Source organism: Somniosus microcephalus, unplaced genomic scaffold (genome assembly GCF_052327205.1).
Source record: "Somniosus microcephalus isolate GS21.2 unplaced genomic scaffold, FLI_Smic_1.0 unresolved_chr4, whole genome shotgun sequence".
In the NCBI taxonomy this organism is placed as follows: Eukaryota; Metazoa; Chordata; class Chondrichthyes; order Squaliformes; family Somniosidae; genus Somniosus; species Somniosus microcephalus.
The window spans coordinates 39357804-39382093 of NW_028225182.1; the positions used below are offsets into that span (position 1 = coordinate 39357804).

At 48.4% G+C, this 24290-nt stretch overlaps 1 protein-coding gene across 1 annotated transcript in view; it reads left to right on the forward strand.

Moving 5' to 3' along the window:
- The first annotated feature begins 512 nt into the window (after positions 1 to 512).
- The window catches only part of LOC147090591 (uncharacterized), a 39205-nt gene continuing 15427 nt past the window's right edge, over positions 513 to 24290 (forward strand). The window contains exons 1-2 of the mRNA XM_085977361.1: positions 513 to 711; positions 11173 to 12914. Coding sequence (XP_085833487.1) covers positions 11175 to 12914 — 1740 coding nt within the window. The 5' untranslated portion in view covers positions 513 to 711; positions 11173 to 11174. The remainder of the gene's footprint in view (positions 712 to 11172; positions 12915 to 24290) is intronic.

Below are 24290 nucleotides of genomic sequence, written 5' to 3' on the forward strand. Positions count from 1 at the left end.
AGGTGAGGGGATGAGGACCGGAGATGACTTCACATCGCTTTCAAATTTAGCAACAGATTGATAGTCACCTTTCGGACGAGACGTTAGACCGAGGCCCTGTCTGCTGTCTCGGATGGCGGTAAGCGATCCAATTGCATTATTGCTAAGAGCAGGGGGGGAGTGCTCCCCGGAGTCCTGGGGCCAATATTTATCCCTCAACCAACATCACAGAATCTCGTTTATCACATCGTCATTTGTGGGATCTTGCTGTGCGCAAATTGGCTGGCGCGTTCCCGACATTACAACAGTGACTATGCTTCATTAGCTGTGAAGCGCTTTGGGGCATCCCCGAGGTCGTGAAAGGCGCCATATAAATTCCAGGCATTATATTATTGTTGTTGCATGGAATTTGCCTGCCAAGTGTCTTTTAAAAAAAAAGTGATATTTGACTGATGGCTGCGGTTTTCTCGCATTTCCTTTTGTGCAAGAAAGATACTGACGGGGGCGGGGCAGGGTGGTTGGGGAGGTGGGGCTTCCTCGTGTGTATCAGTTGAAAAGGACGCTTGCACTCAAAGACGAGCATTCTCCCGGCTGGTTTGAAGCCAGTTGAGTTTCGGGAGTCCTTTTGCCGGCCAGCCAGCCGGCCGTCCCTGGAAGCAGCACTTCCCGCTACGCGATAAGGGACAGCGTTCCTGGAGAAGCTCCGAACAGCCCCACTGGAGAACGGGTCCGGTAAGCATGGATTTATACTTTAACCCGGTTCCCGTCGGTCTGGGTTTTGTTTGTTGGTCGGAAGCTGAGGGAGATAGCAGCTGGGATCCTGGGGGGGCACCCGGTCGTTTGACATCGAGCCCCCCCCAGGCCAGATACATCGCAGTTAGATTCAGATATTCTGCCCCCCCGACAATATGTCTCAACCCCAATTCACCAGGGTAAAAAGAAAGAACGAACTGGCGTTTCCACAGCGGCTTTTCACGACGTCAGGTCGTCCCGGAGCACTTTACAGCCAGTGAGGCTCACAGCAAGCTCCCACTCGCGGCAGTGCGATAATGACCAGATCATCGGGTTTAGTGATGTTGATTGAGGGATAAATATTGGCCCAGGACACCGGGGAAAACTCCCCCCTGCTCTTCCTCGGAATAGTGCCGTGGGATTTTTTACATCTACCTGAGAGAGCAGACGGGGCCTCGGTTTAACGTCTCATCTGAAAGACGGCACCTCTGACAGTGCAGCTCTCCCTCAGCACTGCACTGGGAGTGTCAGCCTAGATTTTTGTGCTCAAGTCTCTGGAGGGGGTATTGAACCCACAACCTTCTGACTCGGAGGCAAGGGTGCTACCCACAGAGTCACAGGTGACACCATCACCAGCCCAACCCCCACTCCCCCCCACTCCTCCATTTCCAACACTAGCCAACACTCTTACATATGAACATAAGTATTAGGCGCAGGAGTCGGCCATACGGCCCCTCGAGCCTGCTCCGCCAATTAATAAGATCATGGCTGATCTTCTACCTCAATTCCACTTTCCCGCCCGATCCCCATATCCCTGGATTCCCTTAGTGCCCAAAAATCTATCGATCACCGTCTTGAATATTCTCGACGACTGAGCATCCACTGCCCTCTGGGGTAGAGAATTCCAAAGATTCACCACCCTCTGAGTGAAGAAATTCCTCCTCCATCTCAGTCCTAAATGGCCGACCCCTTTTCCTGAGACTATGCCCCCCTCGTTCTAGACTCTCCAGCCAGGGGGAAACAATCTCTCCGCATCTACCCAGTCAAGCCCTCTAAGAATTTTACATGTTTCAATGAGATCACCTCTCATTGTTCTAAACTCTAGAGAATATGGACTTAGTCTACTCAATCTCTTCTCGTAGGACAGCCCTCTCATCACAGGGATCAGTCTAGTGAAACTTCGTTGCACTCCCGCTAAGGCAAGCACGTCCTTCCTTAGGCAAGGAGACCACTTGAGTGAGATTCGTGCCAAACTCGAGCCTCTTTTATGCTGTGTCGACGCTGCCCAACACATTTCATGTAGAACTCTTGCAGCCAGCAGACAGAAGACTATCACCCCATTAGTTTGGATTGGATTTGAACCTAGACCCCAGAGGTGAACGCTCAGTGTCCAATCCACTGTATTCCCATTCCCCATAGTTTCCCAACCCGCCCCGGCTGCCCTCATTTACCGTTGTTTGAACTCCAGATCAGATCATTGTATTTTTAAATCCTTTGCTGGCATCGGCTCCCGGTTGAGCAACGCCTCGGTGTTAAAATTCTCAGCCTTGTTTTCAATCCCCTCCATGGCCTCGCCCCCCCCCTCCCTATCTCTGTAATCTCCTCCAGCCCCACAACCCCCCGAGATCGCGGCGCTCCTCCAATTCTGGCCTCTTGCGCATCCCCCTATTTTAATCACTCCACCATTGGCGGCCGTGCCTTCAGCTGCCGAAGCTCTGGAATTCCCTCCCTAAACATCTCCGCCTCTCTCTCCTTCTTTAAGACTCTCCTTAAAACCTACCTCTTTGACCAGGGTCATCCACCCTAATATCCCCTCATGTGGCTCGGTGTCAAATTAGTTTGACAATCGCTCCTGTGAAGCACCCTGGGACGTTTTACTACGTTAAAGGTGCTATATAACTGCAAGTTGTTGTTGTACTGTTTGTAATATATGGCTTGCAATTCACAGTAGCGTTCCATCATTCCTTTCTGAGTTCATAGGTTCTTTGAATTGCAGGATTGCCCATATACTGCTGTCCTTTATGCTTGTCCCTGTATGAATCGACCCTCTGTGTGTGTGTCTGTATTCTCCCGACATGTCCTATCAGGGAACTGATACATTGATCATTTACCTCACTCATTGTGTTAGGGTTTTTTTAAATTCGTGCATGGGATGTGGGCGTCACTGGCAAGTATGGCATTTATTGCCCATCCCTAGTTGCCCTTGAGAAGGTGGTGGTGAGCCACCTTCTTGAACCGCTGCAGTCCGTGTGGTGAAGGTACTCCCACAGTGCTGTTAGGGAGGGAGTTCCAGGATTCTGACTCAGTGACGATGAAGGAATGGCCGATATATTTCCAAATCAGGGTGATGTGTGACTTGGAGGGGAACTTGGAGGTGGTGGTGTTCCCATGCGCCTGCTGCCCTTGTCCTTCTAGGTGGCAGAGGTCGCGGGTTTGGGAGGTGCTGCCGAAGAAGCCTTGACGAGTTGCTGCCATGCGTTCTGTAGCTGTAAGCTAAAGAGTTTTATTGTTCTGTGTGATGAAGTGATGAGGCCATTTATCTTAGTGACTTGCCTTTATGTGTTCTAGATAGATTTAACTTGCCTCACTAGCTCTCCCTACTCTTCAATAATGGTTGTCTTGTGACTACCCTTTGTGGGGCGCAGATAAGCAGGGTCTCGATTGGGTCAAGTTAGCCCAAGGTAATACAACAACGCCGGGCTCAGTTGGTAGCACTCGTGCCTGCCTGGAGTCAGAAGGTTGTGGGTTCAAGCCCCACTCCAGAGACCAGAGCACAAAATCCAGGCTGACACTGCCAGTGCGGTACTGAGGGAGTGCTGCACTGTCTGAGGCGCCGTCTTTCGGATGAGATGTTAAACCTCGGTCTGCCCTCTCAGGTGGACGTAAAAGATCCCATGGCCACTATTTCGAAGAAGAGCAGGGGAGATCTCCCTGGTGTCCTAGGGCCAATAGTTATCCCTCAAACAACATGTAGGAAACGCAGCACCCGATTTACGCACAGCAAGCTCCCACAAACAGCGTTGAGATAATGACCACATCATCTGTTTTTAGCGATGTTGGTTGAGGGATAAATATCCGCCGGGGCACCAAAACTAGCTGCGGTCTGACTAAGGAAGTAAGTTATCTCGTTTCTTCGTTGGGCAGCCAGCGCACAGTCATCATGTCAGAATTAAAATTGGACCTGCAATGGACTGGGTGCTTTCCTGTCTCCGATATCGACAGTGACGGTGGTCAGATAGGGAATTGTTCAAACATTCTGCTCTTCTATTTGCCCGGTGCAGATAAAAAAAGTCACTGCTGAGACAGAGAGCACCCTCCGTAAACTTGTGCTCATCCAAAACTCTGCTGCCCGTATCCTCACTCGCACCGAGTCCCGTTCACCCCCCGCTGTGCTCGCTGACCTACATTGGCTCCCAGTCCAGCAACGCCTGGTGCCAAAGGACTGGAGAATTGCAAATGTTACACCCCTGTTCAAAAAAGGGTGTAAGGATAAACCCAGCAACTACAGGCCAGCCAGTTTAACCTCGGTAGTGGGGATCCTTTTAGAAACACTAATCCCGGGACAAAATTAAAAGTCACTTGGACAAGTGTGGATTAATTAAGGAAAGCCAGCACGGATTTATCAAAGGCAAATCGTGTTTAACTAACTTGATTGAGTGTTTTGATGAGGTAACAGAGAGGGTTGATGAGGGTAGTGCGGTTGACGTAGTGTACATGGCCTTCCAAAAGGCGTTTGACAAATTGCCACATAATAGGCTTGCCAGCAAAGTTGAAGCCCATGGAATAAACGGGACAGTGGCAGCATGGATAGGGAATTGGCTAAGTGACAGGGAGCAGAGAGTAGTGGTGAACGGTTGTTTTTCGGACTGGAGGAAGGTATACAGTAGTGTTCCCCAGGGGTCGGTACTAGGACCACTGCTTTTCTTGATATATATTAGTGACTTGGGTATGGGTGTACAGGGCACAATTTCAAAATGTGCAGATGACCCAAAACTTGGAAGTACAGTGAACAGTGAGGAGGATAGTGATAGACTTCAGGAAGACATAGACAGGCTGGTGGAATGGGCGGACATGTGGCAGATGAAATTTAACGCAGAAAAGTGCGAAGTGATACATTCTGGTAGGAAGAACGAGGAGAGGCAATATAAACTAAAGGGTACAATCCTAAAGTGGGTGCATGAACAGAGAATCCTGGGGGTATATGTGCACAAATCGTTGAAGGTGGCAGGGCAGGTTGAGAAAGCAGCTAGAAAAGCATAAGGGATCTTACGCTTCATAAATGGAGGCACAGAGTACAAAAGCAAGGAAGTTATGATGAACCTTCATAAAACACTGGTTCGGCCTCAACTGGAGTATTGTGTCCAATTCTGGGCACCGCAATTTAGGAAGGATGTGAAGGCCTTAGAGAGGGTGCAGAAAAGATTGACAAGAATGGTTCCAGGGATGAGGGACTTCATTTATTTGAATAGACTGGAGAAGCTGGGGTTGTTCTCCTTAGAGCAGAGAAGGTTGAGAGGAGATTTGATAGAGGTGTTCAAAATCTTGAGGGGTCCGGACAGAGAAGATCGAGAGAAACTGTTCCCATTGGCGGAAGGGTCGGGAACCAGAGGACACAGATTTAAGGTGATTGGCAGAAGAACCCGGGCTCGACGGGCCGAATGGCCTCCTTCTGTGCTGTAACCATTCTATGATTCTAGACAATTGTCCCAAGGCGCTTCACAGGGGTGTTATAAAACAACATTTGACACCGAGCCCCATAAGGAGATATTGGGGCAGGTGACCAAAAGCTTGGTCAAAGAAGCAGGTTTTAAGGAGCGTCTTAAAGGAGAAAAAAGAGGCGGAGAGGTATAGGCAGGGAATTCCAGAGCTTAGGGCCTTGGGAGCTGAAAGCATGGTCACCACTGGAGGATCAACTGAAATCAGGGACACTCAAGAGGCCAGGATTAGAGGAGCGCAGATATCTCGGAGGATTGTGGGGCTGCAGGAGGTTACAGAGATAGGGAGGGGCCAGGCCATGGAGAGATTTGAAAACAAGGATGAGAATTTTAAAGTCGAGTCGCTTATTTTGAAATACAGACACTTTCCACTTCACCTGGAAGCTATGTGACTTCCCAGAGAGGTTGGGAGGGCGGGGTTGTCGGTGGGTGCAGGTGGAGAAATCTGGGAAATTCCTCTCCGACCTCCTTAGGTGATCGAAACTAGTCCAGGCGATCGTGCTGGCCCCTGATTAACGATACCAGGTACCCACCGCTTGTACGAGGTGGTCTCCGCCCCAGCCAGAAACAGGTCCAGCTCTCGCTTGAAGGAATTCAGCAAATCGGCGTCCACCGCTCAACTCAGCGGCCTGTTCCAGAGGCCCGTTATTCTCTGGAGAAAGATCCTCCCAACGTCTAACCTAGATCTGGCCTTTACACAAGTTGAAATTGTGACCCCTGGCCCTCCCTAACCGACGCAGTTGAAACAATCCGTGGGCACCAACACAATCTAATCCCTTCATCAGACTTCGACTTGAAGGTAGGAAGTATGATAAAGAAGTTTGCAGATGATACTAAAATCGGCTGTGTGGTTGATAATGAGGAGGAAAGCTGCAGACTGCAGGAAGATATCAATGGACTGGTCAGGTGGGCAGAACAGTGGCAAATGGAATTCAAGCCGGAGAAGTGTGAGGTTATGCATTTGGGGAGGGCTAACAAGGCAAGGGAATACACAATAAATGGTAGGACACTGGGAAATGCAGAGGAACAAAGGGACCTTGGAGTGCAGGTCCACAGATCCCTGAAGGTAGCAGGCCAGGTAGATAAGGTGGTTAAGATGGCATATAGGATATTTGCCTTTATTAGCCGAGGCACAGAATACAAGAGCAGGGAAGTTATGCTTGAACTGTATCAAACACTAGTTAGGCCACAGCTGGAATACTGCGTGCAGTTCTGGTCACCACATTACAGGAAGGAGGTGATCGCACTAGAGAGGGTACAGAGGAGATTTACCAGGATGTTGCCTGGACTGGGGAATTTTGGCTATGAGGAAAGTTTGGAGAGGCTGGGGTTGTTTTCTTTGGAACAGAAGAGGCTGAGGGGGGACCTTATTGAGATGTATATAATTATGAGGGGCCTAGATAGAGTGGATAGGAAGGACCTATTTCCCTTAACAGAGGGGTCGACAACCAGAGGGCATAGATTTAATGTAATTGGTAGGAGATTTAGAGAAGATTTGAGGGGAAATTTCTTCTCCAACAAGCGAGAGTCTAACCACCTCTCCTTGACATTCCGAATCCCCCACTATCAACATCCTGGGGGTCACCATTAACCAGAAACCTAACTGGACCAGCCAGATAAATACTGTGGAAACAAGAGCAAGTCAGAGGTTAGGTATTCTGCAGCGAGTGTCTCAACTCCTGACTCCCCAAAGCTTTTCCACCATCTACAAGGCACAATTAAGGAGTGTGATGGAATACTCTCCACTTGCCTGGATGAGTGCAGCTCCAACAACACTCAAGAAGCTCGACACCATCCAGGACAAAGCAGCCCACTTGATTGGCACCCCATCCACCACCTTAAACATTAACTCCCTCCACCACCGGCGTATCGTGGCTGCAGTGTGTACCATCTACAAGATGCACTGCAGCAACTCGCCAAGGCTTCTTCGGCAGCACCTCCCAAACCCGCGACCTCTTCCACCTAGAAGGACAAGGGCAGCAGGCACATGGGAACACCGCCACCTCCAAGTTCCCCTCAAAGTCACACACCATCCTGACTTAGAAGTATATCACTGATCCTTCATCGTCGCTGGGTCCAAATCCTGGAACTCCTTACCTAACAGCACTGTGGGAGTACCATCACCACACGGACTGCAGCGGTTCAAGAAGGTGGCTCACCACCACCTTCTTAAGGACAACTAGGAATGGGCAATAAATTTCTGGCCTTGCCAGCGACCCCCAGATCCCATAAACAAATAAAACCAGAGGGTGGTGGGGTTCTGGAACTCAGTGCCTGTAAGGGTGGTAGATGCAGAAAACCTCACCACATTTAAAAAGTGCTTGGATGTGCACTTGAAGTGCCGTAACCTACAGGGCTACGGACCAAGAGCTGGAAAGTGGGATTAGGCTGGATCGCTCTTTGTCGACCGGCGCGGACACAATGGGCCAAAATGGCCTCCTTCTGTGCTGTAAATTTAGAGTGATAGAGTCATAGACGTATACAGCACAGAAAGAGGCCCTTCGGCCCGTCGTGTCTGCGCTGGCCATCAAGCCCTGTCTATTCTAACCCCATTTTCCAGCACTTGGTCTGTAGCCTTGTATGCTATGGCATTTCAAGTGCTCATCTAAATGCTTCTTGAATGTTGAGGGTTCCTGCCTCTACCACCCTTTCAGGCAGTGAGTTCCAGATTCCAACCACCCTCTGGGTGAAAAAGTTTTTCCTCAAATCCCCTCTAAACCTCCTGCCCCTTACCTTGAAACTATGCCCTCTGGTTATTGACCCCTCTACTAAGGGGAAATGTTCCTTTCTATCTACTCTATCTATGCCCCTCATAATTTTGCACACCTCAATCAGGTTCCCCCTCAGCCTTCTCTGCTCTAAGGAAAACAACCCCAGCCTGTCCAGTCTCTCCTCATAGCTGAAACACTCCAGCCCAGGTAACAACCTGGTGAAACTCCTCTGCACCCTCTCTAATGCAATTGCATCCTTCCTATAGTGTGGCAACCAGAACTGCACACAGTATTCCAGTTGTGTCCTAACTAGCATTTTGTACAGCTCCATCATAACCTCCCAGCTCTTATATTCCATCCCTCGGCTAATGAAGGCAAGTATCCCATATGCTTTCTTAACCACCTTATCTACCTGTCCTGCTGCCTTCAGGGACCTATGTACATGCACACCAAGGTCCCCCTGATCCTCTGTCCTTCCTAGGGTCCTACCATTCATTGTGTATTCACTTGCCTTGTTAGTCCTCCCAAAATGCATCACCTCACACTTTTCAGGGTTAAATTCCATTTGCCACTGTTCTGCCCATCTGACCAACCCGTCTATATTGTCCTGTAGCCTGAGGCTTCCCTCAGGCTACAGGACAATATAGACGGGTTGGTCAGATGAGATACATCTCGTCTGGGCCTGGGGATTTATCCACTTTTAAGCCCGCTAAAACCGTTAGTACCTCCTCCCTCTCAATGCTAATTTGTTCAAGTATAACACAATCCCCCTGCCTGATTCCTATGCCTACATCGTCCTTCTCCATAGTGAACACAGATGCAAAATATTCATTTAAAACCTCACCTGCATCTTCCGGCTCTACACACAGATTGCCACTTTGGTCCATAATGGGCTCTACTCTTTACCTGGTTATACCTTTGCCCTTAATATACAGGAAACTTTCAATTTACCGGCATCTATATAACCAGAAATCTCGGTTAACCGGCAAAATTCAGGAGTAGGTTCAGGTAAGTTTTATTACTTGCCTTCCTCCATCTGTTGCTGTTCAAGGGTGTGGCTGCAGCTGTTGCTAAGCTACAGAGACGCTTGGACCTTTTGGCCATTGTTCTGAACCTGTTGCTAAGCAACAGGTTTTGTTGCTTTATACGGAGCTCTCAGCTCTGTATCTTTTACTATAGCTTTCGGTTATCCGGAATTTTTGATGAACCGGCACCACGTCGGTCCCGTCAGTGCCGGAAAAAAAAAGTTTCCTGTACTTATAAAACACCTTGGGATTTTCCGTTATTTTGCCCGCCAGTGTTTTTTCATGCCCCCTCTTCGCTCTCCTAATTTCTTTTTTAAATACCCCCTGCACTTTCTATACTCCTCTAGGGCTTCCACTGTTTTTAGTCCTTTGTATCTGCCAAAAGCCTCCCTTTTTTTCCTAATCCATTCTTGTATATCCCTTGACATCCAGGCTTCCGTGGACTTGTTGGTCCCACCCTTGACCTGTACGGGAACATGTTGGCGCTGTACTCTCTCTATTTCCTCTTCTGAATGACTCCCACTGCTCTGATGTGGATTTTCCTACAAGTAGCTGATCCCAGTCCACTTTGGCCAGATCCTGCCTTATCATATTAAAATCGGCCTTCCCCCAATTTAGAACCTTTACTTCCGGTCCATCTTTGTCCTTTTCCATGACTACCTTAAATCTCACCGAATTATGGTCATTGTCACCAAAATGCTCTCCTACTGACACTTCTACCACTTGCCCGGCAACATTCCCCAGATCCAGTAACGCCCCCTCTCTTGTAGGACTTTCTACATGCTGGCTCAAAAAGCTCTCGTGGATGCACTTTAAGAATTCCGCACCCTCTAAGCCTTTCACACTCTGACTATCCCAGTTAATATTGGGGAAGTTGAAATCCCCTACTATTATTACCCTATTATTTCTACACTTCTCTGAGATTTGCCTACATATCTGTTCCTCTATCTCCCCCTGACTGTTCGGGGGCCGATAGTACACTCCCAGCAAAGTGCTTGCCCCTTTTTGTTTTTAAGTTCTACCCATATGGCCTCATTAGAGGAACCTGCTAAGATATCATCCCTCCTTACTGCAGTAATTGACTCCTTGATTAATATTGCGACACGCCCCTCTTTTACATCCCCCTCTGCCTCGCCTGAAGATTCTATACCACGGAATATTGAGCTGCCAATCCTACCCATCCCTCAACCATGTCTCTGTGATAGCAACAATATCATACTCCCATGTGTTCATCAACACCTTCAATTCATCTACCTTACTCGTAAGACTCCTTGCATTAAAATAAATGCCTTCCAGCCTTGCCATACTCCATTGTGCCGATACATATTTGCTCTGCCTTCCAGACTGACTTGTTTTTTCCTCTATATTTGGCTGTGCATCACCCTCTGCTATAGCTCCACACCGTATCCCATCCCCCTGCCAAGTTAGTTTAACCCCCTCCCCCCCCACCAAAAGTACTAGCAAACCTCCCCGCAAGGATGTTGGTCCCGTTCCGGTTCAGGTGTAACCAGTCCGACTTGTACAGGTCCCACCTTCCCCAGAAACAGACCCAGTGATCCAGGAAACTAAAGCCCTCCCTCCTGCACCAACTCTTTAGCCACGCATTCATCTGCTCTATCCTTCTATTCCTATACTCACTAGCACGTGGCACCGGGAGAAATCCAGAGATTACAACCTTTGAGGTCCTGCTTTTTAAACTGCTACCTAGCTCAGTAAATTCTCGTTGCAGGACCTCATCCCTCTTTCTACCCATGTCGTTGGTACCAATGTGAACCATGACCTCTGACTGTTCGCACTCCCCCTTCAGAATGCCCTGCAGCCGTTTCTATGGTTCTATCATCTTATCAACCTCAAACAAATCAGCCCCGAGTCTACACTCCTATTAGGGTGGCAATGCCCAAAAGACTAGTCAACAAGAGTTAGAGTTAGTGTCTTCAAGTCAGGTTGAGAGAACATTGGAGTGAAAGTCAATAGTTACAACTGTAAAGTTTCTTTTTTTAAATTTTTTAGGAATGTGGCTGTCGAGGATGTTATACCTGTGGACCTTCTGTTGTATATACCTATTCAGGACTTCACTAACTTCTCCTCTGTGCAGTTCATTTCATGATTCAGCAGGAAACCTTGTAACCAACTGCAGTCATCGGTCCCTTGTGTCTGTCCCTGACTCTTTCCCGCTAGAAACCAAGATCCTCCTACTGAACTTCAACTCCCTCAGGTCCATCTCCTTAAGCTCGTTTAAAACCCTCTCACAACTCAACGATCTCGAGCTTTCCAACAACCAGATTCAGAACATTGAGCCGGATTACCCTCTCTCAATAAAAAAGCTGGACCTCTCGTCTAACTCCTTAACCAACGTTCCCAACTTCAGCAACCTCCGACATCTCACAAAGCTAGTCCTTGATCACAACAAGATACCTGCTCTGCCCGAGGGGGCATTCAATGACTTGCCCATGTTGGACGAGCTAAGCATCAGAGGAAACGCAATCCAGGTTGTTCCTGAGCACATCTTTGACCCCGTCGAGAATCTTAGATACTTAATCCTTTCTGGAAATAACATCAAGAAATTCCCCGATAACTCACTGGACAGCTTAGAATATCTGGAAAAATTTGATGTCTCAAATAATGAATTAAGAACAATTCCTCAAGACTTCTTTGAGAACAACCTACTGTCTTATGCCTATCTCTACAATAACCCATGGCACTGTGAGTGCGACACTGTGGAGTATTTGAGAAAATGGATTGAATTAAATGAAGTTAACATATACAGACGTTCTGGGGAGGCTGATGCAGAGAGTGTTGTTTGTCGGACTCCATCTGCTTGGGAAGACACTCCGATTATTCGTCTCCCAATTGAACAAATCTGTCAGGTTGTGACAACAACTGAAATAATCCCTCAGACAAGCACAGCTACAGAAAGGGTACAAGTGACTACTTTCAACAGCCACTGGTTAACGACATCTCCACCCCTGGAGGTTTGTGCTCAATATAGGGATTTGGCAGGAAAATTTGTGACCAACTGCAGTCATCGGTCCCTTGTGTCTGTCCCTGACACTCTCCCGCTAGAAACTGAGATCCTCCTACTGGACTTTAACTCTCTCAGGTCCATCTCCTTAAGCTCGTTTAAAACCCTCTCTGAGCTCAATGATATCGACCTATCCAACAACCAGATTCAGAACATTGAGCCGGATTACCCTCTCTCAATAAAAAAGCTGGACCTCTCGTCTAACTCCTTAACCAACGTTCCCAACTTCAGCAACCTCCGACATCTCACAAAGCTAGTCCTTGATCACAACAAGATACCTGCTCTGCCCGAGGGGGCGTTCAATGACTTACCCATGTTAGACGAGCTAAGCATCAGAGGAAACGCAATCCAGGTTGTTCCTGAGCACATCTTTGACCCTCTCGAGAATCTTAGATACTTAATCCTTTCTGGAAATAACATCAAGAAATTCCCCGATAACTCACTGGACAGCTTAGAATATCTGGAAAAATTTGATGTCTCAAATAATGAACTAAGAACAATTCCTCAAGACTTCTTTGAGAACAACCTACTGCCTTATGTCTATCTCTACAATAACCCATGGCACTGTGGGTGCGACACTGTGGAGTATTTGAGAGAATGGATTGAATTAAATGAAGTTAACATATACAGACGTTCTGGGGAGGCTGATGCAGAGAGTGTTGTTTGTCGGACTCCATCTGCTTGGGAAGACACTCCGATTATTCATCTCCCAATTGAACAAATCTGTCAGGTTGTGACAACAACTGAAATAATCCCTCAGACAAGCACAGCTACAGGAAGGGTACAAGTGACTACTTTCAACAGCCACTGGTTAACGACATCTCCACCCCTGGAGGTTTGTGCTCAATATAGGGATTTGGCAGGAAAATTTGTGACCAACTGCAGTCATCGGTCCCTTGTGTCTGTCCCTGACACTCTCCCGCTAGAAACTGAGATCCTCCTACTGGACTTTAACTCTCTCAGGTCCATCTCCTTAAGCTCGTTTAAAACCCTCTCTGAGCTCAATGATATCGACCTATCCAACAACCAGATTCAGAACATTGAGCCGGATTACCCTCTCTCAATAAAAAAGCTGGACCTCTCGTCTAACTCCTTAACCAACGTTCCCAACTTCAGCAACCTCCGACATCTCACAAAGCTAGTCCTTGATCACAACAAGATACCTGCTCTGCCCGAGGGGGCGTTCAATGACTTACCCATGTTAGACGAGCTAAGCATCAGAGGAAACGCAATCCAGGTTGTTCCTGAGCACATCTTTGACCCTCTCGAGAATCTTAGATACTTAATCCTTTCTGGAAATAACATCAAGAAATTCCCCGATAACTCACTGGACAGCTTAGAATATCTGGAAAAATTTGATGTCTCAAATAATGAACTAAGAACAATTCCTCAAGACTTCTTTGAGAACAACCTACTGCCTTATGTCTATCTCTACAATAACCCATGGCACTGTGAGTGCGACACTGTGGAGTATTTGAGAGAATGGATTGAATTCAATGATGTTAACATATACAGACGTTCTGGGGAGGCTGATGCAGAGAGTGTTGTTTGTCAGACTCCATCTGCCTGCGAAGGGACTCCAATTATTCATCTCCCAATTGAACAAATCTGTCAGGTTGTGACAACAACTGAAATAATCCCTCAGACAAGCAAGAGGCCAGAATTGAAGGAGCGCAGAGATCTCGGAGGGCTGTAGGGGTGGAGGAGGTTACAGAGATAGGGAGGGGGCGAGGCCATGGAGGGATTTGAACGCAAGGATGAGAGTTTTAAAATTGAGACGTTGCTTAACCGGGAGCCAATGAAGATCAGCGAGCACAGGGGCCGATGGGTGAACGGGACATGGTGCGAGTTAGGACACAGATAGCAGACTTTTTAATGACCTCAAGTTCACAGAGGGTAGAATGTGGGAGGCCGGCCAGGAGTGCGTTGGAATAGTCAGACCTAGAGGTAACAAAGGCTCTCCATTTCCTGAAAATTCTGACAAGGGGCTCCCTGTGGTTGAGTAGCCCCCCAGCGCCCACTGGCCTGACCAGTGGCTTTCAAGTTTACTGTACACGAGGGGGGGCGGGGGGAAATCACAGCCTAGCTTCTGAATAACCCGTGTCATCTAGCGGAGGGGAAATCAAAAATGTCATTCTTGGGTCTCCAGAAATAGCAAATACGAAATTGAGGGGGCAGGGAAAGATCAGCTGGTCCGTCAAGCCTGCCCCACACTCAGCAATGGCCGGAGCATCATAACTTAACACTTCCTCCTGCCCTCTCCCCTTACACCTCTCTCCCACCCACCCACCGCAGCCTTTAAAATGTCCTGGGAGAGGCAAAATATCCCAGGTCTAAAAATACCCTGGAAAACGACCCTCGACCCTCTCAGGCAATCAATACCAGGACAGGAGATCACAAGGTCCACTTGTTACCTGTTTAAACCGCTTGCTGTCTATATGATGCGATCTCTGCCCCAGTAAGGAACAGCTCCAGCTGCACGACTCTCTGGGAAAAGAGCCGCCCAACATCCCGGTCTATTCCTACTCTTACAGACTTTAAAACTCATGTTCCCGGGTCCTCCCCAGTCTGTGAAACTGGAATAATCTCTCACCATGCACGCTATCCCAGCCTTATCCGATAGACCTTTATCAGGTCACCTGTGGGATAGAGAGTACCTGTAGGATTTAGTAAACATTGTTAAGATTTTGTAAGCATTATTAAATAACTATAATATGTGAAATTGTATGTTAAAAAGTCTGTATAAAATGGCGAATGGCTGGGAAGCAAAGCTTGATGGTAAAATTAAGCCAACATTATGTTAACTGTGAGAATAGTGCTGAGGTCGTGTAGATTTTCTGTTATATTGAAAAGAAGAAGCCAGTGAAGGACAACACATGAATTAAGTCTCAAAGTAAGATCGAGGGTTTTCAATACCTAACACCCCTTATCGCTGAAGTTTCGGACCGGTCTAGATAATGGGCTATGGGAAAGGCAAAAGGCCACTGTCGTAATTCAGGGGGAAGTCTGGCGATATAAAAGTTCTCATCCTCAAAGCTCACAGCAGAAAAGGGGAGGGAATCATAGACCGTACTTGCGAAGGTCAGAATGGTGAGATAGCCCAAGCAGCTGCAAGTTGCTATGTATTTTGAAGGAGGAAAAAAAGGTATAAAGGAACAGCTATTGAACACTGAAGTCAGCGCGAAACCAGAGGATGAGAAGCTTCAGTCAACAGAACACAGCAAGAGTTAAAGAGACAGCACCACAGTCACTCGGAAGGAACGCCAGGGTTCGATGAACAGATTGCGACTATCTTCTTGTTATTTCATTGTACTCGATGTTTAATACTTAATAAACCTGTTTTACTGATACACAATATACCTGTACCCGGAGTGGGTTGTGTAGTCACGGACAAATTATTCTAAAGAGCTTTTGAAAGCTACACACCTCTAAGTCTACGTTGCTCTAAAGTAGATGGACCAAAGTCCTCAATCCAACCTGAGCAGCTGAGGTTCTTTAAGCTCGGAACCGTTCCTGTAACTCTGCTCTGGGGGTGAGAGTCAGAAAACCACGGTGACTTTGGGAGCCCTTTGGGATTCTGATGGCCCACCCCAATCTAGGCTCAGACTTTTCATAAGAACATAAGAAATAGGAGCAGGAGTAGGCCATTCAATAAGATCATGACTGATCTTCTACCTCATCTCCACTTTATCCTGCACTATTCCCGTATCCCTTGATTCCCTTAATATTGAAAAATCTATCGATCTCCGCCTTGAATATACTCATCGACTGAGCCTCCACAGCCCTCTGGGGCAGAGAATTCCAAAGATTCACCACCCTCTGAGTGAAGAAGTTTCTCCTCGTCTCACTCCTCAGTTTTGAGGGAGCAGAAGGTGCTGTCACTATCCTGGAAAGCCAGGCCCCAGGCCACCCCTCTCTATAATCTAAATTCATCATAAAACCCCCCCCGGGCCAAATCTCGACACATGGCAACAGTTTAAAATTTCAGGTGAGGGGATGAGGACCGGAGATGACTTCACATCGCTTTCAAATTTAGCAACAGATTGATAGTCACCTTTCGGACGAGACGTTAGACCGAGGCCCTGTCTGCTGTCTCGGATGGCGGTAAGCGATCCAATTGCATTATTGCTAAGAGCAGGGGGGGAGTGCTCCCCGGAGTCCTGGGGCCAATATTTATCCCTCAACCAACATCACAGAATCTCGTTTATCACATCGTCATTTGTGGGATCTTGCTGTGCGCAAATTGGCTGGCGCGTTCCCGACATTACAACAGTGACTATGCTTCATTAGCTGTGAAGCGCTTTGGGGCATCCCCGAGGTCGTGAAAGGCGCCATATAAATTCCAGGCATTATATTATTGTTGTTGCATGGAATTTGCCTGCCAAGTGTCTTTTTAAAAAAAAGTGATATTTGACTGATGCCTGCGGTTTTCTCGCATTTCCTTTTGTGCAAGAAAGATACTGACGGGGGTGGGGCCGGGTGGTTGGGGAGGTGGGGCTTCCTCGTGTGTATCAGTTGAAAAGGACGCTTGCACTCAAAGACGAGCATTCTCCCGGCTGGTTTGAAGCCAGTTGAGTTTCGGGAGTCCTTTTGCCGGCCAGCCAGCCGGCCGTCCCTGGAAGCAGCACTTCCCGCTACGCGATAAGGGACAGCGTTCCTGGAGAAGCTCCGAACAGCCCCACTGGAGAACGGGTCCGGTAAGCACGGATTTATACTTTAACCCGGTTCCCGTCGGTCTGGGTTTTGTTTGTTGGTCGGAAGCTGAGGGAGATAGCAGCTGGGATCCTGGGGGGGCACCCGGTCGTTTGACATCGAGCCCCCCCCAGGCCAGATACATCGCAGTTAGATTCAGATATTCTGCCCCCCCGACAATATGTCTCAACCCCAATTCACCAGGGTAAAAAGAAAGAACGAACTGGCGTTTCCACAGCGGCTTTTCACGACGTCAGGTCGTCCCAGAGCACTTTACAGCCAGTGAGGCTCACAGCAAGCTCCCACTCGCGGCAGTGCGATAATGACCAGATCATCGGGTTTAGTGATGTTGATTGAGGGATAAATATTGGCCCAGGACACCGGGGAAAACTCCGCCTGCTCTTCATCGGAATAGTGCTGTGGGATTTTTTACATCTACCTGAGAGCGCAGACGGGGCCTCGGTTTAACGTCTCATCTGAAAGACGGCACCTCCGACAGTGCAGCGCTCCCTCAGCACTGCACTGGGAGTGTCAGCCTAGATTTTTGTGCTCAAGTCTCTGGAGGGGGTATTGAACCCACAACCTTCTGACTCGGAGGCGAGGGTGCTACCCACAGAGTCACAGGTGACACCATCACCAGCCCAACCCCCACTCCCCCCCACTCCTCCATTTCCAACACTAGCCAAATTGTCTCCCTCTTACATAAGAACATAAGTATTAGGCGCAGGAGTCGGCCATACGGCCCCTCGAGCCTGCTCCGCCAATTAATAAGATCATGGCTGATCTTCTACCTCAACTCCACTTTCCCGCCCGATCCCCATATCCCTGGATTCCCTTCGTGCCCAAAAATCTATCGATCACCGTCTTGAATATTCTCGACGACTGAGCCTCCACTGCCCTCTGGGGTAGAGAATTCCAAAGATTCACCACCCTCTGAGTGAAGAAATTCCTCCTCATCTCAGTCCTAAATGGCCGACCCCTTTTCCTGAGACTATGCCCCCCTAGTTCTAGACTCTCCAGCCAGGGGGAAACAATCTCTCCGCATCTACCCAGTCAAGCCCTCTAAGAATTTTACATGTTTCAATGAGATCACCTCTCATTGTTCTAAACTCTAGAGAATATGGACTTAGTCTACTCAATCTCTTCTCGTAGGACAGCCCTCTCATCCCAGGGATCAGTCTAGTGAAAGTTCGTTGCACTCCCGCTAAGGCAAGCACGTCCTTCCTTAGGCAAGGAGACCACTTGAGTGAGATTCGTGCCAAACTCGAGCCTCTTTTATGCTGTGTCGACGCTGCCCGACAGATTTCATGTAGAACTCTTGCAGCCAGCAGACAGAAGACTATCACCCCATTAGTTTGGATTGGATTTGAACCTAGATCCCAGAGGTGAACGCTCAGTGTCCAATCCACTGTATTCCCATTCCCCATAGTTTCCTAACCCGCCCCAGCTGCCCTCATTTACCGTTGTTTGAACTCCAGGATTAGATCATTGTATTTTTAAATCCTTTGCTGGCATCGGCTCCCGGTTGAGCAACGCCTCGGTGTTAAAATTCTCAGCCTTGTTTTCAATCCCCTCCATGGCCTCGCCCCCCTCCCTATCTCTGTAATCTCCTCCAGCCCCACAACCCCCCGAGATCTCGGCGCTCCTCCAATTCTGGCCTCTTGCGCATCCCCCTATTTTAATCACTCCACCATTGGCGGCCGTGCCTTCAGCTGCCGAAGCTCTGGCATTCCCTCCCTAAACATCTCCGCCTCTCTCTCCTTCTTTAAGACTCTCCTTAAAACCTACCTCTTTGACCAGGGTCATCCACCCTAATATCTCCCGAGGCGGCTCGGGGTCAATTTAGTTTGACAATCGCTCCTGTGAAGCACCCTGGGACGTTTTACTACGTTAAAGGTGCTATATAACTGCAAGTTGTTGTTGTACTGTTTATAATATATGGCTTGCAATTCACAGTAGCGTTCCATCATTCCTTTCTGAGTTCATAGGTTCTTTGATTTGCAGGATTGCCCATATACTGCTGTCCTTTATGCTTGTCCCTGTATGAATCGACCCTCTGTGTGTGTGTGTGTGTGTGTGTGTGTGTGTATTCTCCCGACATGTCCGATCAGGGAACTGATACATTGATCATTTACCTCACTCATTGTGTTAGGGTTTTTTTTAATTCGTGCATGGGATGTGGGCGTCACTGGCAAGTATGGCATTTATTGCCCATCCCTAGTTGCCCTTGAGAAGGTGGTGGTGAGCCGCCTTCTTGAACCGCTGCAGTCCGTGCGGTGAAGGTGCTCCCACAGTGCTGTTAGGGAGGGAGTTCCAGGATTCTGACTCAGTGACGATGAAGGAATGGCCGATATATTTCCAAATCAGGGTGATGTGTGACTTGGAGGGGAACTTGGAGGTGGTGGTGTTCCCATGCGCCTGCTGCCCTTGCCCTTCTAGGTGGCAGAGGTCGCGGGTTTGGGAGGTGCTGCCGAAGAAGCCTTGACGAGTTGCTGCCATGCGTTCTGTAGCTGTAAGCTAAAGAGTTTTATTGTTCTGTGTGATGAAGTGATGAGGCCATTTATCTTAGTGACTTGCCTTTATGTGTTCTAGATAGATTTAACTTGCCTCACTAGCTCTCCCTACTCTTCAATAATGGTTGTCTTGTGACTACCCTTTGTGGGGCACAGATAAGCAGGGTATCGATTGGGTCAAGTTAGCCCAAGGTAATACAACAACGCCTGGCTCAGTTGGTAGCACTCGTGCCTGCCTGGAGTCAGAAGGTGGTGGGTTCAAGCCCCACTCCAGAGACCAGAACACAAAATCCAGGCTGACACTGCCAGTGCGGTACTGAGGGAGTGCTGCACTGTCTGAGGTGCCGTCTTTTGGATGAGATGTTAAACCTCGGTCTGGCCTCTCAGCTGGACGTAAAAGATCCCATGGCCACTATTTCGAAGAAGAGCAGGGGAGATCTCCCTGGTGTCCTGGGGCCAATATTTATCCCTCAAACAACATGTAGGAAACGCAGCACCCGATTTACGCACAGCAAGCTCCCACAAACAGCGTTGAGATAATGACCACATCATCTGTTTTTAGCGATGTTGGTTGAGGGATAAATATCCGCCGGGGCACCAAAACTAGCTGCGGTCTGACTAAGGAAGTAAGTTATCTCGTTTCTTCGTGAGGCAGCCAGCGCACAGTCATCATGTCAGAATTAAAATTGGACCTGCAATGGACTGGGTGCTTTCCTGTCTCCGATATCGACAGTGACGGTGGTCAGATAGGGAATTGTTCAAACATTCTGCTCTTCTATTTGCCCGGTGCAGATAAAAAAAGTCACTGCTGAGACAGAGAGCACCCTCCGTAAACTTGAGCTCATCCCAAACTCTGCTGCCCGTATCCTCACTCGCACCGAGTCCCGTTCACCCCCCGCTGTGCTCGCTGACCTACATTGGCTCCCAGTCCAGCAACGCCTGGTGCCAAAGGACTGGAGAATTGCAAATGTTACACCCCTGTCCAAAAAAGGGTGTAAGGATAAACCCAGCAACTACAGGCCAGCCAGTTTAACCTCGGTAGTGGGGATCCTTTTAGAAACGCTAATCCCGGGACAAAATTAAAAGTCACTTGGACAAGTGTGGATTAATTAAGGAAAGCCAGCACGGATTTATCAAAGGCAAATCGTGTTTAACTAACTTGATTGAGTGTTTTGATGAGGTAACAGAGAGGGTTGATGAGGGTAGTGCGGTTGACGTAGTGTACATGGCCTTCCAAAAGGCGTTTGACAAATTGCCACATAATAGGCTTGCCAGCAAAGTTGAAGCCCATGGAATAAACGGGACAGTGGCAGCATGGATAGGGAATTGGCTAAGTGACAGGGAGCAGAGAGTAGTGGTGAACGGTTGTTTTTCGGACTGGAGGAAGGTATACAGTGGTGTTCCCCAGGGGTCGGTACTAGGACCACTGCTTTTCTTGATATATATTAGTGACTTGGGTATGGGTGTACAGGGCACAATTTCAAAATGTGCAGATGACCCAAAACTTGGAAGTACAGTGAACAGTGAGGAGGACAGTGATAGACTTCAGGAAGACATAGACAGGCTGGTGGAATGGGCGGACATGTGGCAGATGAAATTTAACGCAGAAAAGTGCGAAGTGATACATTCTGGTAGGAAGAATGAGGAGAGGCAATATAAACTAAAGTGTACAATCCTAAAGTGGGTGCATGAACAGAGAATCCTGGGGGTATGTGTGCACAAATCGTTGAAGGTGGCAGGGCAGGTTGAGAAAGCAGCTAGAAAAGCATAAGGGATCTTACGCTTCATAAATGGAGGCACAGAGTACAAAAGCAAGGAAGTTATGATGAACCTTCATAAAACACTGGTTCGGCCTCAACTGGAGTATTGTGTCCAATTCTGGGCACCGCAATTTAGGAAGGATGTGAAGGCCTTAGAGAGGGTGCAGAAAAGATTGACAAGAATGGTTCCAGGGATGAGGGACTTCATTTATTTGAATAGACTGGAGAAGCTGGGGTTGTTCTCCTTAGAGCAGAGAAGGTTGAGAGGAGATTTGATAGAGGTGTTCAAAATCTTGAGGGGTCCGGACAGAGAAGATCGAGAGAAACTGTTCCCATTGGCGGAAGGGTCGGGAACCAGAGGACACAGATTTAAGGTGATTGGCAGAAGAACCCGGGCTCGACGGGCCGAATGGCCTCCTTCTGTGCTGTAACCATTCTATGATTCTAGACAACTGTCCCAAGGCGCTTCACAGGAGTGTTATAAAACAACATTTGACACCGAGCCCCATAAGGAGATATTAGGGCAGGTGACCAAAAGCTTGGTCAAAGAAGCAGGTTTTAAGGAGCGTCTTAAAGGAGAAAAAAGAGGCGGAGAGGTATAGGCAGGGAATTCCAGAGCTTATGGCCTTGGGAGCTGAAAGCATGGCCACCACTGGAGGATCAACTGAAATCAGGGACACTCAAGAGGCCAGGATTAGAGGAGCGCAGATATCTCGGAGGATTGTGGGGCTGCAGAAGGTTATAGAGATAGGGAGGGGCCAGGCCATGGAGAGATTTGAAAACAAGGATGAGAATTTTAAAGTCGAGTCGCTTATTTTGAAATACAGACACTTTCCACTTCACCTGGAAGCTATGTGACTTCCCAGAGAGGTTGGGAGGGCGGGGTTGTCGGTGGGTGCAGGTGGAGAAATCTGGGAAATTCCTCTCCGACCCCCTTAGGTGATCGAAACTAGTCCAGGCGATCGCGCTGGCCCCTGATTAACGATACCAGGTACCCACCGCTTGTACGAGGTGGTCTCTGCCCCAGCCAGAAACAGGTCCAGCTCTCGCTTGAAGGAATTCAGCGAATCGGCGTCCACCGCTCGACTCAGCGGCCTGTTCCAGAGGCCCGTTATTCTCTGGAGAAAGATCCTCCCAACGTCTAACCTAGATCTGGCCTTTACACAAGTTGAAATTGTGACCCCTGGCCCTCCCTAACCGACGCAGTTGAAGCAATCCGTGGGCACCAACACAATCTAATCCCTTCATCAGACTTAGACTTGAAGGTAGGAAGTATGATAAAGAAGTTTGCAGATGATACTAAAATCGGCTGTGTGGTTGATAATGAGGAGGAAAGCTGCAGACTGCAGGAAGATATCAATGGACTGGTCAGGTGGGCAGAACAGTGGCAAATGGAATTCAAGCCGGAGAAGTGTGAGGTTATGCATTTGGGGAGGGCTAACAAGGCAAGGGAATACACAATAAATGGTAGGACACTGGGAAATGCAGAGGAACAAAGGGACCTTGGAGTGCAGGTCCACAGATCCCTGAAGGTAGCAGGACAGGTAGATAAGGTGGTTAAGATGGCATACGGGATACTTGCCTTTATTAGTCGAGGCACAGAATACAAGAGCAGGGAAGTTATGCTTGAACTGTATAAAACACTAGTTAGGCCACAGCTAGAATACTGTGTGCAGTTCTGGTCACCACATTACAGGAAGGAGGTGATCGCACTAGAGAGGGTACAGAGGAGATTTACCAGGATGTTGCCTGGACTGGGGAATTTTGGCTATGAGGAAAGATTGGAGAGGCTGGGGTTGTTTTCTTTGGAACAGAAGAGGCTGAGGGGGGACCTTATTGAGATGTATATAATTATGAGGGGCCTAGATAGAGTGGATAGGAAGGACCTATTTCCCTTAACAGAGGGGTCGACAACCAGAGGGCATAGATTTAATGTAATTGGTAGGAGATTTAGAGAAGATTTGAGGGGAAATTTCTTCTCCAACAAGCGAGAGTCTAACCACCTCTCCTTGACATTCCGAATCCCCCACTATCAACATCCTGGGGGTCACCATTAACCAGAAACCTAACTGGACCAGCCAGATAAATACTGTGGAAACAAGAGCAAGTCAGAGGTTAGGTATTCTGCAGCGAGTGTCTCAACTCCTGACTCCCCAAAGCTTTTCCACCATCTACAAGGCACAATTAAGGAGTGTGATGGAATACTCTCCACTTGCCTGGATGAGTGCAGCTCCAACAACACTCAAGAAGCTCGACACCATCCAGGACAAAGCAGCCCGCTTGATTGGCACCCCATCCGCCACCTTAAACATTCACTTCCTCCACCACCGGCGCACCGTGGCTGCAGTGTGTGCCATCTACAAGATGCACTGCAGCAACTCGCCAAGGCTTCTTCGGCAGCACCTCCCAAACCCGCGACCTCTTCCACCTAGAAGGACAAGGGCAGCAGGCGCATGGGAACACCACCACCTCCAAGTTCTCCTCCAAGTCACACACCATCCTGACTTAGAAGTATATCACTGATCCTTCATCGTCGCTGGGTCCAAATCCTGGAACTCCTTACCTGACAGCACTGTGGGAGCACCTTCACCGCACAGACTGCAGCGGTTCAAGAAGGTGGCTCACCACCACCTTCTTAAGGGCAACTAGGAATGGGCAATAAATGCTGTCCTTGCCAGCGACCCCCAGATCCCATAAACGAATAAAACCAGAGAGTGGTGGGGTTCTGGAACTCAGTGCCTGTAAGGGTGGTAGATGCCGAAAACCTCACCACATTTAAAAAGTGCTTGGATGTGCACTTGAAGTGCTGTAACCTACAGGGCTACGGACCAAGCGCTGGAACGTGGGATTAGGCTGGATCGCTCTTTGTCGACCGGCGCGGCCACAATGGGCCAAAATGGCCTCCTTCTGTGCTGTAACTTTAGAGTGATAGAGTCATAGACATATACAGCACAGAAAGAGGCCCTTCGGCCCATCGTGTTCGCGCCGGCCATCAAGCCCTGTATATTCTAACCCCATTTTCCAGCACTTGGTCCATAGCCTTGTATGCTATGGCATTTCAAGTGCTCATCCAAATGCTTCTTGAATGTTGTGAGGTTTCCTGCCTCTACCACCCTTTCAGGCAGTGAGTTCCAGATTCCA